Raw genomic sequence first — 15,515 nt, 5'->3', positions numbered from 1 at the left:
GACCAAAGAGCTGTCCAAAGACACTAGAGACAAAATTGTACACCTCCACAAGGCTGGAAAGGGCTACGGGAAATTGCCAAGCAGCTTGGTGAAAAAGGTCCACTGTTGGAGCAATCATTAGAAAATGGAAGAAGCTAAACATGACTGTCAATCTCCCTCGGACTGGGGCTCCATGCAAGATCTCACCTCGTGGGGTCTCAATGATCCTAAGGAAGGTGAGAAATCAGCCCAGAACTACACGGGAGGAGCTGGTCAATGACCTGAAAAGAGCTGGGACCACCGTTTCCAAGGTTACTGTTGGTAATACACTAAGGCGTCATGGTTTGAAATCATGCATGGCACGGAAGGTTCCCCTGCTTAAACCAGCACATGTCCAGGCACGTCTTAAGTTTGCCAATGACCGTTTGGATGATCCAGAGGAGTCATGGGAGAAAGTCATGTGGTCAGATGAGACCAAAATAGAACTTTTGGGTCATAATTCCACTAAGCGTGTTTGGAGGAAGAAGAATGATGAGTACCATCCAAGAACACCATCCCTACTGTGAAGCATGGGGTGGTAGCATCATGCTTTGGGGTGTTTTTCTGCACATGGGACAGGCGACTGCACTGTATTAAGGAGAGGATGACCGGGGCCATGTATTGCGAGATTTTGGGGAACAACCTCCTTCTCTCAGTTAGAGCATTGAAGATGGGTCGAGGCTGGGTCTTCCAACATGACAATGACCCGAAGCACACAGCCAGGATAACCAAGGAGTGGCTCTGCAAGAAGCATATCAAGGTTCTGGCGTGGCCTAGCCAGTCTCCAGACCTAAACCCAATAGAGAATCTTTGGAGGGAGCTCAAACTCCGTGTTTCTCAGCGACAGGCCAGAAACCTGACTGATCTAGAGAAGATCTGTGTGGAGGAGTGGGCCAAAATCCCTCCTGCAGTGTGTGCAAACCTGGTGAAAAACTACAGGAAACGTTTGACCTCTGTAATTGCAAACAAAGGCTACTGTACCAAATATTAACATTGACTGTCCGACACAAAAATTAAGAAGCAAACATAATTCACCAAACTCAAGAAATCATTCACAAAACGACTATAGAGTAGAACAAAGTTTTAATTAAAAAAAAAAAAATAAAGCTTATAAAAATTCAATATTTACATTTTCCATTACATTTTTTTGTTTTGTGGTCAGCTATTAAATCTGAAACCATCAGCATTCATGATTATCAAGCCACCGGGTTTGGAAAAGGCACAGTAGTGGTTCAACACTGTCCCCCAGCCAGTACTTCATGTACCTTATATAGCATTAATAGTCTCTTCACATCACACTAACATGATCTACCATGGCTGATCTAAAATCCCATTCATCAGTCAGAACTTCACAGAAAGGAAGGAGCATCCGCATGGCTTGGCCTTTGACCTCAGGGTCACGATTAAGTGGGTTAAAGCGTAAGTCCAGTGTGAATCGTTGTACAGGGTGGTACACCTCAATCCTTCGGCTGAACTCCAGGAGGTCAGCGGGGAGGATGAAGTTTGAGCTGCAGGAAAGTTAGAAAAACATGTAGCCTTACATCCTAATATATACACCGGTACAATAGATAGTGATGTGGACTACGCAATGATACAAATAGTAGAAAAGACATATGTGAATTTCAAAGCAGTTTTTTTTTTAATAGAGATAAAGTATTAAAATTAAGTTTTCAAGAAAAAAATTTATATATACAGTGAGAAAGAGGAAAAGCAGTTTGACACTGAAAACAATGAGCTGCATATACAAATCAGATCAAAATTAATAACACACACAACTGAAACTGAATATTATTAATATTACATTGTGTAGAACCAATTTAGAACCATATTACCTGAGGTCCAATTTGATTATGTTGCAAGGATGTTCTCTTAAAAATAGATTTGCAACCTCAATGACACTTGAAGCTAAAGAAGAAAGAAAATTTTTTTTTCATGACTGGGAAATTATTAACACGAAACCACAGATTACTTTGTACTATGTAAGTTTTTTTTTTACATTGCAAAAAAATGCTAGCAAGAAAAAAATATCTATTCTGTTATTAGATTACAAGAAACCAAATATACATTTAATCTCACTTTTTATTTACTAATTTCATGGTTTAACAATTTATTAGACAACAATTTAGCCTCCTTAAGAAATTAACACTTCAAATTAGTAAATAAAATCTACTTTATAACATTTTATTATTTACATTATTTACTAGACATACTTGATAAAGTTGACCGTATTAAACGTAAGATTTTTTGCATTGTAATCAATAACTAGGGGTGCAATTTTAGTGCACCAATCATAAGGGATCAATTCATGTAAACAATTTTGAATATAAAACAATAACTAATAAAAAAATATAAATAAATAACTTTTACTACTACTAATAATATTATTCATAATAATGCAGTTAGTTTTTCAAATTTTTTTTATTTAAAATAAAATCAAATAAAAAAAAATCTATTTAAAATGTATGCTACTCAGAAGTGTAGAATGGATTTTGACACTAAACTGAACTGAACTAAAAACCCACCACCACCAACACACAAAAAACATATAAACAAGATGTTAATGTATTTTGTTTAAACCGTGATGTTGCAAGTCCCAGGATAAAATGTAAAAAAAAAAAAAAGGAAAATTATGGGTGTAAATGTTTTATGCGATTCTCACCAAGCCGATTCTGAGATAGAGACAGGGAGCGAAGAGAAAAACGTTCCTTTGCCGATGCTACAAATGAAACCAGGAAGTTTTTTTTCTCTGTGCACCTCTCAAGCAGCCTACAGTCTATCAAGGAAAGCTCTGAAATCATAAGAAAACAAGAGAACTGAGATAAAGCGCAATACATTTATAAATAACTAAATACGTAAGATTAAAAAAAAAATTATGTTTTGTTTTACCATCCAAAACGCAGTTCTCTAATAAATTAATAATCTCACGGTGACAGTCTGACAGGTTTATGTCTTCCAGGGTTAGTACTTTCAGGAATGGATTGGACTCTGGAGTAAAAGCGATAACAGTTTCTTAAGATTATACCTTAGGATACAATTTTATTACAGTAGTCTTTAATTACAACCTTCTTTAATTATAGTAGCTGGAAAAGATTAAAAGAATAATTATCTCATACACACAGAAGAAAACAATGGATTCCAAACTAAAAAAATAAAGATAATGAACACAGAAAAGACAAACTACTGTTAATTGTTATTATTGTTAATAGTTTGGTGAAGCAAAGAGAGAAATATCAACAGAAGACTATATCAAAATCATCCCTTCAGATTTGATGAAACAATTATCTACTAATAATAAAATTATGTCTACTTGTAAACTATGTACAAGCAAGAAATAAATAAATTATTTGCAATAAATGTATTAATTTAAATATGTTACTAATATTACTTGTATTATTATTTGTAGATAATTGTAGCCAAAAAATGTAACCCCTATCTGTGGTTTTTACACACAATGCTTTGTAATACCCGGCAGTGTGAGCAGTAGGGAGCGAGCCTGCCGTATTCCTGTGACTTGAAGGATGCGGAGATTTGGCGCATGATGAAGCACAGCTGGTAAACACTCTACAGTTGTCTGGTTCTCGATTGCCTTCAAGGAGAGTTTCTCAAGAGTAAGTTCTGCAAATAACATACCACCATCATTTACCACCCTGTACCTGATGTTATAACATTGGGACAGCATAATACAAATAATAATAATAATAATAATAATAATTTCATGCAATACCTCTTAATGTAACAGATAAAACAGAATAAAAACAGTAAAAGCAACATTACGCATGTTTGGTGGGAACTGCATGCTGGATGTTGTGCTACAGCCCCACCGCAGGGTGAATTCCAGTGAGAGGCTCTCCAGGGCAGGGCAAGAAATAAGCAAGCTGGCTAAATGACCCTGAACACACAAGTTACCGAGGCTCAGGTCTTTGAGGGAACAGTGTGGGTTCAGGAAAAGCTTTCGGAGAGACTCCAGCAAGTCGCCCACTTCGTCCTTTCGGACAAGCTCTGCACACAATAAAAGTAATATGAAATACAACCTTAACGAGGATAGCATTATTTATTGGTGTAACCCTTTAACGTGCAAAATCAATAAGAGTGTGTATATCTGGTCATATATACTAATGATTCCCATGTTACAGATGTTTGAGTTTTGTTTAGACAATGTAATACTGACAAAGCTGTTCAAACGGCCCTAAGAGGCACCACATTTATCATGAACACAAATCCCATTAGACTGCTTCTGCAATTATATACAATGCTGTGAAAAATAAATGACTCATTTGATTTTTTTTTCTTTCATATTTTTCACACATAAATGTCACACCTGAATGATCTGAATCATTAAAATGCGAATCATATAAAAAATAAATAAAAATAAAAAATTCACAGCACTGCAACTATACCAAATTCAGCATAAATCAGTACCCTATCGGTATTACATCAGTACCAAATCTGTATAAAATAATTGTCTATATCAGGTGTCTCCTGACCCTCAGAACTCTAAAATTATATTAATTATATTATATTATACTATGGTATTATATTAACATTGTTAATTAGTGGGCTGTTATTTTACTATTATATTTTCTTAATGAGTGGTGAAAAGAGCTTTAAAGTAGAAAAGTTTTAAAATCAGTTGAATGCTAAAAAGTCTTCCTATATCACAGCAACCAAAAAGACATATTTGACACTACCTCAGAAAAAGATTTGAGTACTTACGTGTAGTGCACAGGTTGAGTGAGCGGAGACTCAGCCAGGAAGGCAGTAGGTAGGACACTGCAGTCAGTGAACAAACCTCCAGGTCCACTGAGTGAATATGTCCATTGGGACAAGTCCCAGTGTCACTACATGGAGGACAGAACTTGCTGTATACTATCTCGTCCATGACCGGATGCAGCCGAAGGCGTTTGGATGGTGCAGGAGCCACATCAATGCATCTAGTGCCCTTACATCTGGACATAATCCATCTAAAGACAGACACATCCGGAGTCCTCTTCAGAACAAGCTTTTTGACACAACCATGGTCGAGGAGACGGTGTAGAACAAAGAAGACGTCTGACTCTCTGTGGCTTAGCAATACTTTGGCGTCAAGCAACTTCAGCGTCCTCACTTCCTTCTCCAGAGTTGCCAGGATGGGCCGAAATTCTTTTGAAGCTAACCTGTGCACATCAGGCAGCATGAGGAGTGAGAGAACTCGCACGTACTTGGCTGACAATGAGAGAGCTGCGCTATCACTTGTGTCATCACTTTGTGCTTGCGACCTTCTGAACAGCACTGTGTGAAAATAGCTCTCCAAGCACATCTGCTTCCAGTCTTCCTTCTCTGGCTGCAAAAACTGGAATAGATCATTTAGTATCCGATTTTAGTATACACTTTTACTTTACACTTACATTCACTAAGCACTTCATCATGAATACCTGTAAACCTATTTATTTGTGCTATTATTTAATTCAGGAGCTTCATGATTGTTGGTACCAAGAGTCAAGAAACTTTTATTGTCATTTCAACCCTATATAGCTGACGCTGTACGCAGTAAAATAAGACAACGTTCCTCCTGAACCCTGGTGCTACACAAAACAACATAAAACAACATAGAGCTACATAACAACACATCGCTAAGGACTAAAGTAAGTTGTCCTCACCAAATAAAATGCATCATGTACAACCTAGTGCAAACAGACAACACTAGACAGTGTAGGAAAACAAAACACAAAATAGCGCCGCCATTAAACCTACTGTATAGTATGTTGTACTGTATGTTATACAGTACAACTTGCAAAAGAAAACTGAATACAGCATTGTACTCGTAATAAACACAAAATGTAAACACAAAAGATGTGTGCAAAACAGCAATAGCAGCAGTCAAGTAGATGTGCAAAAAACCCAGCATGTAAACAGATGTATTAATAAAATAATATATAATAATCGGCTTTCCTCAGCCTTATCAGGAACTTGCATCCTTTCTGTATGCTGACTCGTCGTTTTTGCTGATGAGACCCACCATAGTCGTGTCATTGGCAAACTTGATGATGTGATTCGAGCTGTACATTGCTACACAGTCGTGAGTCAGCAGAGTGAACAGCAGTGGGCTAAACACCAGGCCCTGAGGGGCCCCAGTGTGGTGGTGCTGGAGATGCCCAGAAGGCTCAGCTTCTCAATCGGGTGCTGAGGGATGATTGTGTTGAATGCTTAACTGAAGTCTATGAACAGCATTTGTACATATGAGTCCTTGTTGTCCAGGTGGGTGAGGCCAGATAAAGGGTCGTGGAGATGGCATTGTCCGTGGAACAGTTTGGACGATACGCAAACTGCATAGGGTCCAGTGAGGGTGGAAGCTGGGTCTTGAGGTGCCTCATGACAAGCCTCTTAAAACACTTCATCACGATGGGCGTGAGTGCGACGGGAGGATAGTCCGTGTCTTCAGGCACGTAGGAAGAGCTGCGCTGCTCAGGGAGATGTTGAAGATGTCGGTGAAGACATCCGCTAGCTGTTGTGCACGTTCCCTGAGCACTCTGCCTGGAATGTTGCCTGGTTCAGCAGACTTCTGTGGGTTAACTCTGCATAGTTTTCCTTACTTCAGCCGTGGATAGACAGAGCACCTGATCACTGGGAGGAGGGGTGGTCTTCCTCGCCGTTTTCTTGTAGTATGTGATCGCCTGGATGCCCTGCCACATGTGCCAGATGTCTCGGCTGTCCTGGAAGTGGCCCTAGATTCTTTTGCCGTGTGTGCACTTCGCCTCTCTGGTGACACGGAACAGTTTGTCCCTTCCTGTTCTTAAGGCTGTCTTGTCCCCTGCTCTGACACCTTAGCGATCATCCACAGCTTCTGGTTGGAGCATGTGGTAATGGTCTTGGAGATGGTCACGTCATCAATGCACTTGCAGATGTAGCTGGTTACTGATAATGTCTACTCCTTAACGTTGATGGAATCGAAACAAACAGACCCAACAGCTGGTCTGAGTATTTTCATAACTGCTGACCTGCTAAACTTTTCAGACATAACCATCTCTAGTGTTTATTCAAGATGGTAAAGAAATGGAAAATGGACTTTTGTTTGAGCTGAGAGAAAAGCTACAGTAACTCTGGTGACACTCTGTCACTCTGTAGAGTGACAGATAAAGCATCTCAGAATGCACGTTAATCTTCCAACAACATGTGAAATCCACAAAGTTTTGAGGCTGTTCTGAAAGCAAAAGGAAGCAAAAGAACTACTACCCAGTATTAGAATAGTGTTCTGAATATAGTAGCCAGTGGGAATGGATCTCAGCATGCTCTCATATCACAGTCCCCAAACAGAAAATATTAAATGATCTTGACTGAGTCGCTTTAATTCCCTTAAAAAGACTTTTCGAAGCACTTTCAACATTTCACATGCACACGTATCTGACAAGTGAGAAAAAACAGGTGAAATACCTTTAACTTCCAACGCCATGAGCGATTCAGATCCCTCCATTTTGCTGCCCAAGCAGATGAGCATGATACTCCTACAATGACAGGATTTGTAAAGTGAAATTCTACATCCTGGAAATATCAGAACTGCCCTGCACATTATTCTGCATGTTTACCTTTCAGATTAGCTGATTTTTCAATCCTGTCCAGGTAGTACATGTTCAGGTGAGGCATCAAGTCTCGGAGAAGTGAGGCGGGCAAATCTAGATCAATAACATCGACAGCAACATAAAGCAGGGGTTTGTTCAGAATGCATTAGTGTGACGATGCCAAAAATACAAGGCAGTGGTGATGGTAATTCCACCTCTTTTTTGTGACTCAGTTTATATGGCTCAGCTCAGCAATAAGAGCCGTCTCTGTTGGCTCACAAATGCCATTTTCAAAAACAAAGTTCGGTATGCTGGGACTAGAGACTGTATATTTTTGTAGCTGAAGCTTGGGAACAAACTTTTATTGTACCTTAACAAAATGTAGTTTACAAAATTGATTGCAATAAAATGTTAAATGAGTAAGACGATAAATGTGCACTGAGAAATTAGAATATAGAGCATTAATGTGATTGTGTTTTCAGTGTCTGCACTTCTTTAGGAAGATTTATATTTTAATGTATTTATTTCCAGATTATCTTCAACAAGAACCAGCTCTCTCAATGCCATGATAAATAATGCAAACAGCACACACAGAGAGGAAAATACACATCTCAGTTCAAACCATTTTTCATACAGACATTTCTCAGAGCAGAAAGAAAGAAAGAAAGAAAGAAAGAAAGAAAAAGAAAAAAAAGAGAGAGAGAGAGAGAGAGAGAGAGAGAGAGAGAGAGAGAACGAAAGAAAGAAAGAAAGAGTCAGATCTCAAAGTTGACTTGAATAAGCTTTTGCATCCTGCAAAATCACAATATTCCATGCAATTCAATTTAGTGTGATTTGTACAGTGCTTTTAACATTGGACATTGTCCCGAACAGCTTTACAGAGATAAAGATTTAAATAAATGTTTTGTGCCCATAAATGTATCCCTAATAATCCCTCATTAATCCCTGAGATGGTTTGAGGAAGAAACCTTGAGAGGAATCAGACTCAAGAGAGACCCATTCTCACCTGATGTCCACGTTCATCTCAGAACTGATGAACAGCAGATTAAGATTGCGTTTCTAACTTTTCACTCAAAACTTAGCAACGCGTGAGACATTTATCCACGATAGTTCATTTTAAAATACACACACAGCTCACCTCCAGCTTGACTCTCCAGCACATCCATATGCAGAGCCACTTTCCTGATGCACATCTGCACCAGACTGAAGCTGCCCATGTTTGAAGAACAGCTTCTTTCTCCGGCTGCAGGAAAGCCTTCGATTTTGTCTGTCGGTAGATTCTTTTAATCACATTCTCAAAACAACTTCTGTAATCTGACACACTGGCTGAACATGCGGAAATGTCCTGCACAGCTCTACAGAAGCTGTAAGCGGAGGCTGGCCGTGTAACGGTTGCACACGTAAACAACATGCGCCGCTCTGTTTCAGAATAAAAGCCTAATAACTCGCGTGCGTTACAGACGTTTGTTTGTTTGTTTGAAGATTGCGTCTATAAATGAGGTGGGCTCGATATGTGAATCCTTCCCGCCCATGTTTACAAAGCCCCAGATGGCACACGTGGCTGGTAGAATTGTAACTAGTTTGATTAATTTACCCATATATATATATATATATATATATATATATATATATATATATATATATATATATATATATATATATATATATATATGTGTAACTGTACACCCCTAATACGTACATCGGTTTTTCAGTCACGGTTGTGTTTCAGTACGGCTAAAAAATGCATACATATTTTTTTTAAATAAACGCAGTATATTATTAATAACATTGTATTAAACATGTGAACAGTTTACATTTTTAAAACAAATTTAAATAAAATGCCAGCGTGGTTAAATTATATATAATAAACGGCTTCTCCCATTAGGGGTCTGTATTGATGATCCGCATGTTTGATTGGTCATGTTTTTATGCTGGATGCCCTTCCTAACGCAACCCTCCCCATTTATCCGTGCTTGGGACCGGCACTAAGAGTGCACTGGCTTGTGCAACCCTAATGACTGGGGTTGGTTCCTTATATTGATTAAATTGAGTAATCAATTAAATTGGCACAAATTAGATTGATGAAAAAATTGAATACATTAAAAAACATTATTAATTTTCATGTTAGTTATACAATTAATACAGATGTGTGTGGAGGCGGGGGGTGGGGCTGTTTTACATTTAATATTAGATTTTCTTAAGATATGTTCTGTTTAACTTTTCTACTTCTTTTAGAGGAAACTAACAAATGTCTTCATTCCTCTCATGCTTCATTCATTCATTCCCTCCATATCCAGAATTTTCTCCTTTTAGCTGGACATAAAACTAGTGCTATTGCTATGGATTATTTAGCATTTTATACCCCTGGCATTGTTGTGTATCTTATCAAGTTTAATAATAATAATAATAAAATGCACTCAAAGTGCGAGGCAGTGTGTGTATATTTTATATATATATATATATATATATAAAAAAGTAACAGCTTCCTCCTTGTCGTTGTTTTGCTAGAACCAGGGTATAGCCCTGAAATGCAGCAGAAATGCAGCAGGATGTCAGTTTCCAGGCATTTTTTTGGAAGGTGAGAGAACCCCACATTGAGACAGTGTTACTATCCTCTGTACCTTCATGCCACCCTGGCTGCAAAGATGCAATGTAAAAAAAAACGTCTGTAATCTTCAGGCCCATGCTTCAGGCATGGTTCATAGTAGAAGAGTTTGGGTCTTCCTGCAGTCCTGACCTTTTCCCATTTAAATTTTCCCACACCGTAAAACTAAAAATATGACAGAAGTGTTGAGCAGCTGTATAAAACAAAAATAGGACATAATTCCTCTCCCCAAACTCCAGCAACTAATCTCCACAGATCCCAGATATATACAGACTGTCGTTAAAAGTAGAGGATGCGCTACAATTGTTTCAATGTTTACTTTCAACAACGGACACTGGTTATAGAATCAGATTTGAATTTAGAGATATGCACACTACATTTTATTCACAAATTACCATAAGCAGACTGAACACAATGGTAGGGAAAGTACAGTGGCTCAGTTGGGGAAAAAAGCCAGACATCATCTTTCTGCCTATAAATAACAACTTTATTTAGTGATACTGACAAGAAAGTCATGAGGGAGCAGTGATAAGGATCTGAAGAACTTCATTTGACTGAGTGGAAGAGTTTGTGGGCCACCTGCACAAAGAAAAGAAGCAAGATTTTAAATACAAAAAATTGTGCTACTACAAGGGAGGACAAATAGACACTTGTTTCTTGTGTGTAGTGGTGTACAGTGATTAATGATATATAGAAGAATTATTCAATACTTACAGTGTATAAGCCAATTACGTTAACAGGATGGTGTTTTTTTTATTATTATTATAATAACAGCATATCTTGTGGGTTTTTTTTCTTCTATACCACATCAGTATGCCAAATAATACAATTTCTTGCACATCATCTTTCAAAAAAAAACTTGGTGTTAGGTTTGGAATTTCCATTATACTTTGGCTGTGACCATTACAGTAATTTTAACATTAGAATCAGAGGCAGTCAGTGCAACTGTCAGAAGTGTTTTTAACATAAAATAACACTTTTTGACAAAATATTAACAACATATCAGAACCATTGAGATCAAATACAAGTTTAAGAAGGATCCTTCTGTTAAGAAGTGAATGGATGGATTTTTTGTTTGGTTTTTTTTACAGGTGAGAAAGGCTCCAATTTACAAATATGATGGTATAAAACTCAAAACTCAGGACTCAAACTTATCAAATATTGGGCTTTGTCACCAGTATCCATTTGAAAATGAAAATAAAAACATTGCTGTGTTCCTAATAATAATAATAATAATAATAATAATAAGCAACCCCCTACAAGAACTTTATATTTTGAACAACAAAGTGCAAAGTGATCTTGTCATTAAGATTGAATTACATTACTACTTTACTCACACAGTGATCCCGTGCATGCAAGAAATCAAAAAGCTCCTCGGTGCAGTCCTCTTCAGTAGACCGCGAGCCCACCCTCGTCTCACACATCTCGAGTTTTTCATGTGCGTGGACACAGTGTTCAGTCTCCTCACATTTCTGCCTGATTGTCTCTAAAGGGTCCTACATTCACACACACACACACACACACACACACACACACACACACACACACACACACAAAACAGGAGGTTCTCTTATTAAATAAAACTGGTTGACTTTGTAATATTAATAATGCATAATGTGGAATACAGCGTATGCAATTCATTCAAGCAACATAAAGAATGCTTTATTCTAAATCCCCTCACTGTGGATCAATTTGAGAGTGCATCACTACTGCAGGATAGTGTCCTACTTAACAAGTACATTCTGCACTCTACATTCCTGGGCAAAGAATTGGGCTAAGCTCAAAATTGCAAAATATTCAGATTTTTATGGCCATAACAACTAACCTTTGGTCAGGAAAATACCAAAGATTCAACAATTTCTGGAAATCAATCAAAATGAGGGCACAGGAGGTCTCAGGATTGTTTTCATTTTCTGGCAATTATTTGTTGCGAAGACCATTGCAATTTTAATATTTGACAAGTTGGCATCACCATAATTCTGTTTCTTATAATTATATAAGTATATGCCACATCATATAACTGCTCTACCAAAGTCTCCTAATATAGACATTATTAATGCAGCATTATATGTTTCTTTCTCTGTGAACTGAAAGAAATGGCAGACAGAATCATCAGGAATAACAGATATAAATACGAACACCTGCCTCACTACAATGATTGGTTTTGCAGACCTCTAAATGCTGGTCATATTTTTCTGAATGTTTTCTGAACTTTTCTGAATAATTAAGCAAAATCTTCTCAATAAGCGTGTCCGACATACCACCATATCTTCCTCTTCCTCTTCTTCCTCCTGTAATGAAACAACACAAGAGAATTTGAAATAAACTCCAAATTGTTAATACATATTTGACTTTGATGCACAAAATCTTTGTTGCATGTGTATCTGTCCTGTGTTTAAATTTCTAAAAAATGAATTATTTATTTATACATAATCATTTATATGCAAATCTAAAAGGTCTAAATGCTGCTTTTAGTGTCTTGAGACAGCAGTCTTACTTCTTGGATGAACTGTTTCTGTAAATGTCTAGACTAAAAGCCCACATTGATTTTGTTTGTGATTTCATAAACACCTAAGCTTCACAATGCCTAAGATTGAACTGGTTTGCAAGACCATTTAATTTGATTTAATTCTTGTTTCAGAAATGAATTAAGCAGAAAAAAACTCCAATATGATACATGTTCATTTCAATACATACATAATTATTTATATGCTCATTTATTTATATGCTAATTGAAAGTAGAAATGCTTCCATTAGTATCGTGAGACAGCAGTCAGATCTTGGCTGATGTGATATTCTGGAGGAAAAATGTCCTTCTTGGCTGAAATGTTTATTTTAATATCTGGACTTCAAGCCCACATTGCTTTAGTTTGTGTTTCCATAAATAGAAATACACTACCTATAATACATACACACAGCATATATTTAAAAAAGTCTTTGTCTGGTCAATGCAAAGATGGTGTTCAGAAGTTTTTTATCATATCAGCTTCATATTTAAAGCATTGTGATATAAATGTTATCTTAATAAAAGGCCTTAATTTGTCCATAATCTCATTTTATAATGTATATAATATAATTTGCGTTCATGTAGTGGTATTTTGGAAGACTGTTGTTTATCATAATGAACCTGCTCAGACAACTAGAGCTATTAAATCTACAGTAAAGGTGACAGAGGGATACATAGATGGCGCAGCTACAGGACTGCTAGCTAAGCTACATTACAATCCGTCCTTATAGAAGCGATTCATTGAGCCTTCTTATCTAAACATCTGCATTTATTTGGAAGCAGAAGATCAAACATCGGTCCTCACCTCCTCTGGGTCTCCGTTTAAAATCATTTTCTCCTCAAAAACCATGATTTCAGAGAGATCGTCCTACAGCTTTTCTAACAGAACAGGCACAGGAGCTGGTGGAGGGCAACGGGACACTTCCGGAGTTTCTGCCTGTGCGCACACTGCATCTAAAAGACCCTTAGGTGTCTGTTTCTGTGCCTGATCCAAAATCACAGTCTCTCACACAGGAGTGGTCTGATTTATCACATCTACAGACAAGGAAAAGCTGTAAATAATAATATTAATGATTAGATGGATCGATTTTTTCCCCTTTATACATTATGCATATAAAACCCATTTTTAAGTTCAACTAAGACGTCAATGTTTATTTTTTGTTTGTCCAAATTCTGTAATTTGTTTACAGTACATGTAGAGTGTTTATGTACAATATGAAAAAAAATCTTAATAATGAAGTTAAATGTGTGTGTATATTTATAAATAAAATTCCAATCCATTAATTCAATATAAATCATATGACTTACTTCCATAATAATTTTTATACTCTAAATTGATATTGATATTGATGATGATGTTGATGATGATAAAGATAGATAATTATTTTATAGATAGATACAATTTTATTGTCATCGCATAGTACAGGTACACAGCAACGAAATGCAGTTTAGCATCTCCCTGAAGTGCAAATAGTAGCAATTGTGCAAATTCACAAGTGCAGATAAATATGTATAAAGTATGAGTATATAAATGTACATGTACATGTACAGCGTGTGTGTGTGTGTGTGTGTTTGTGTGTGTGCAAACATGTACAGTGAATAGCTAAAGCAGTGAAGAGACATGTAGACAAGTTGAAAAGTACAAGTAAATGGTTATAAGGCTATGGCAGTGAATAAATGTGCAAGCTAAATAAACAAGTCCGCTTTACACACACACACACACACACACACACACACACACACACACACACACACACACACACACATATATATATATATATATATATATATATATATATATATATATATATATATATATATCCACCGGCCACTTTATTAGGTACACCTTACTAGTACCGGGTTGGACCCCCTTTTGCCTTCAAAACTGCCTTAATCCTTCGTGGCATAGATTCAACAAGGTACTGGAAACATTCCTCAGAGATTTTGGTCCATATTGACATAATAGCATCACGCAGTTGCTGCAGATTTGTCGGCTGCACATCCATGATGCGAATCTCCCGTTCCACCACATCGCAAAGGTGCTCTATTGGATTGAGATCTGGTGACTGTTGAGGCCATTTGAGTACAGTGAACTCAATGTCATGTTCAAGAAACCAGTCTGAGATGATTCAAGCTTTATTACATGACGCGTTATCCTGCTGGAGGTAGCCATCAGAAGATGGGTACACTGTGGTCATAAAGGGATGGACATGGTCAGCAACAATACTCAGGTAGGCTGTGGCGTTGATACGATGCTCAATTGGTACTAATGGGCCCAAAGTGTGCCAAGAAAATATCCCCCACACCATTACACCACCACCACCAGCCTGAACCGTTGATACAAGGCAGGATGGATCCATGCTTTTATGTTGTTGACGCCAAATTCTGCCCAAATTCTACCATCCGAATGTCGCAGCAGAAATCGAGACTTATCAGACCAGGCAAAATTTTCCAATCTTCTATTGTCCAAATTTGGTGAGCCTGTGCGAATTGTAGCCTCAGTTTCCTGTTCTTAGCTGTCAGAAGAGTCCAGTGTGGAATGTGAGGAAAACATGTTCCAGTCAGTATCCTAAAACTGTAGAGAAGAAATGGCTCCCTCTGGCCTTCACTTATGTTATGTTAATTATGTGCATATATATATATATATATATATATATATATATATATATATATATATATATATATATATATATATATATATCTTTATTTATGATTTTTTTTTATCATAAATTTTAAAAAACAATTGTCCATAAAAAAAGAAGACAAACTGAGCAAATGCACAGAAAAATAATACATGACTACATGTGACTCACATAGTACCACCACTATAACTCATACGCACATACATAATGAA

The 15,515-nt window shown here is 37.2% G+C and overlaps 2 protein-coding genes across 2 annotated transcripts; both read right to left on the bottom strand.

Annotated features, from left to right (window-relative positions):
* Positions 1 to 1,082: 1,082 nt before the first annotated feature.
* Positions 1,083 to 9,051, bottom strand: lrrc41 (leucine rich repeat containing 41). Its single transcript, XM_046834218.1, has 10 exons — positions 8,689 to 9,051; positions 7,578 to 7,664; positions 7,426 to 7,496; positions 4,732 to 5,347; positions 3,793 to 4,017; positions 3,484 to 3,633; positions 2,905 to 3,003; positions 2,678 to 2,806; positions 1,851 to 1,923; positions 1,083 to 1,526 (listed from the first exon to the last, which is right to left on the bottom strand). Exons 1-10 carry the CDS (start codon positions 8,765 to 8,767, stop codon positions 1,307 to 1,309), a joined length of 1,749 nt encoding a protein of 582 aa, XP_046690174.1. The 5' UTR covers positions 8,768 to 9,051; the 3' UTR covers positions 1,083 to 1,306.
* A 1,569-nt stretch (positions 9,052 to 10,620) lies between these two features.
* LOC124387033 (cytochrome b-c1 complex subunit 6, mitochondrial) lies at positions 10,621 to 13,645 on the bottom strand. Its single transcript, XM_046851160.1, has 4 exons — positions 13,467 to 13,645; positions 12,417 to 12,446; positions 11,493 to 11,651; positions 10,621 to 10,734 (listed from the first exon to the last, which is right to left on the bottom strand). Exons 1-4 carry the CDS (start codon positions 13,509 to 13,511, stop codon positions 10,702 to 10,704), a joined length of 267 nt encoding a protein of 88 aa, XP_046707116.1. The 5' UTR covers positions 13,512 to 13,645; the 3' UTR covers positions 10,621 to 10,701.
* Positions 13,646 to 15,515: the final 1,870 nt, after the last annotated feature.

The sequence above is a fragment of the Silurus meridionalis genome, chromosome 1 (assembly GCF_014805685.1).
Source record: "Silurus meridionalis isolate SWU-2019-XX chromosome 1, ASM1480568v1, whole genome shotgun sequence".
NCBI lineage: Eukaryota > Metazoa > Chordata > Actinopteri > Siluriformes > Siluridae > Silurus > Silurus meridionalis.
The sequence above is the reverse complement of the archived record's forward strand: the minus strand, read 5'-3'. Positions and strand labels throughout refer to the sequence as shown.

Excerpts from the sequence above, each read along its gene's own strand:
- lrrc41 (XM_046834218.1), bottom strand. The coding sequence starts at position 8,767 with ATGGGCAGCTTCAGTCTGGTGCAGATGTGCATCAGGAAAGTGGCTCTG. Across the intron at positions 4,018-4,731 it reads ACTCAACCTGTGCACTACAC|AGCTTGTCCGAAAGGACGAA; the intron begins GTAAGTACTCAA and ends TATTGTGTGCAG. Across the intron at positions 1,924-2,677 it reads TCTATCTCAGAATCGGCTTG|CTTCAAGTGTCATTGAGGTT; the intron begins GTGAGAATCGCA and ends TTTCTTCTTTAG.
- LOC124387033 (XM_046851160.1), bottom strand. The coding sequence starts at position 13,511 with ATGGTTTTTGAGGAGAAAATGATTTTAAACGGAGACCCAGAGGAG. Across the intron at positions 11,652-12,416 it reads AGGAAGAGGAAGATATGGTG|GACCCTTTAGAGACAATCAG; the intron begins GTATGTCGGACA and ends GTGTGAATGTAG. Across the intron at positions 10,735-11,492 it reads TGCATGCACGGGATCACTGT|GTGGCCCACAAACTCTTCCA; the intron begins GTGAGTAAAGTA and ends TTCTTTGTGCAG.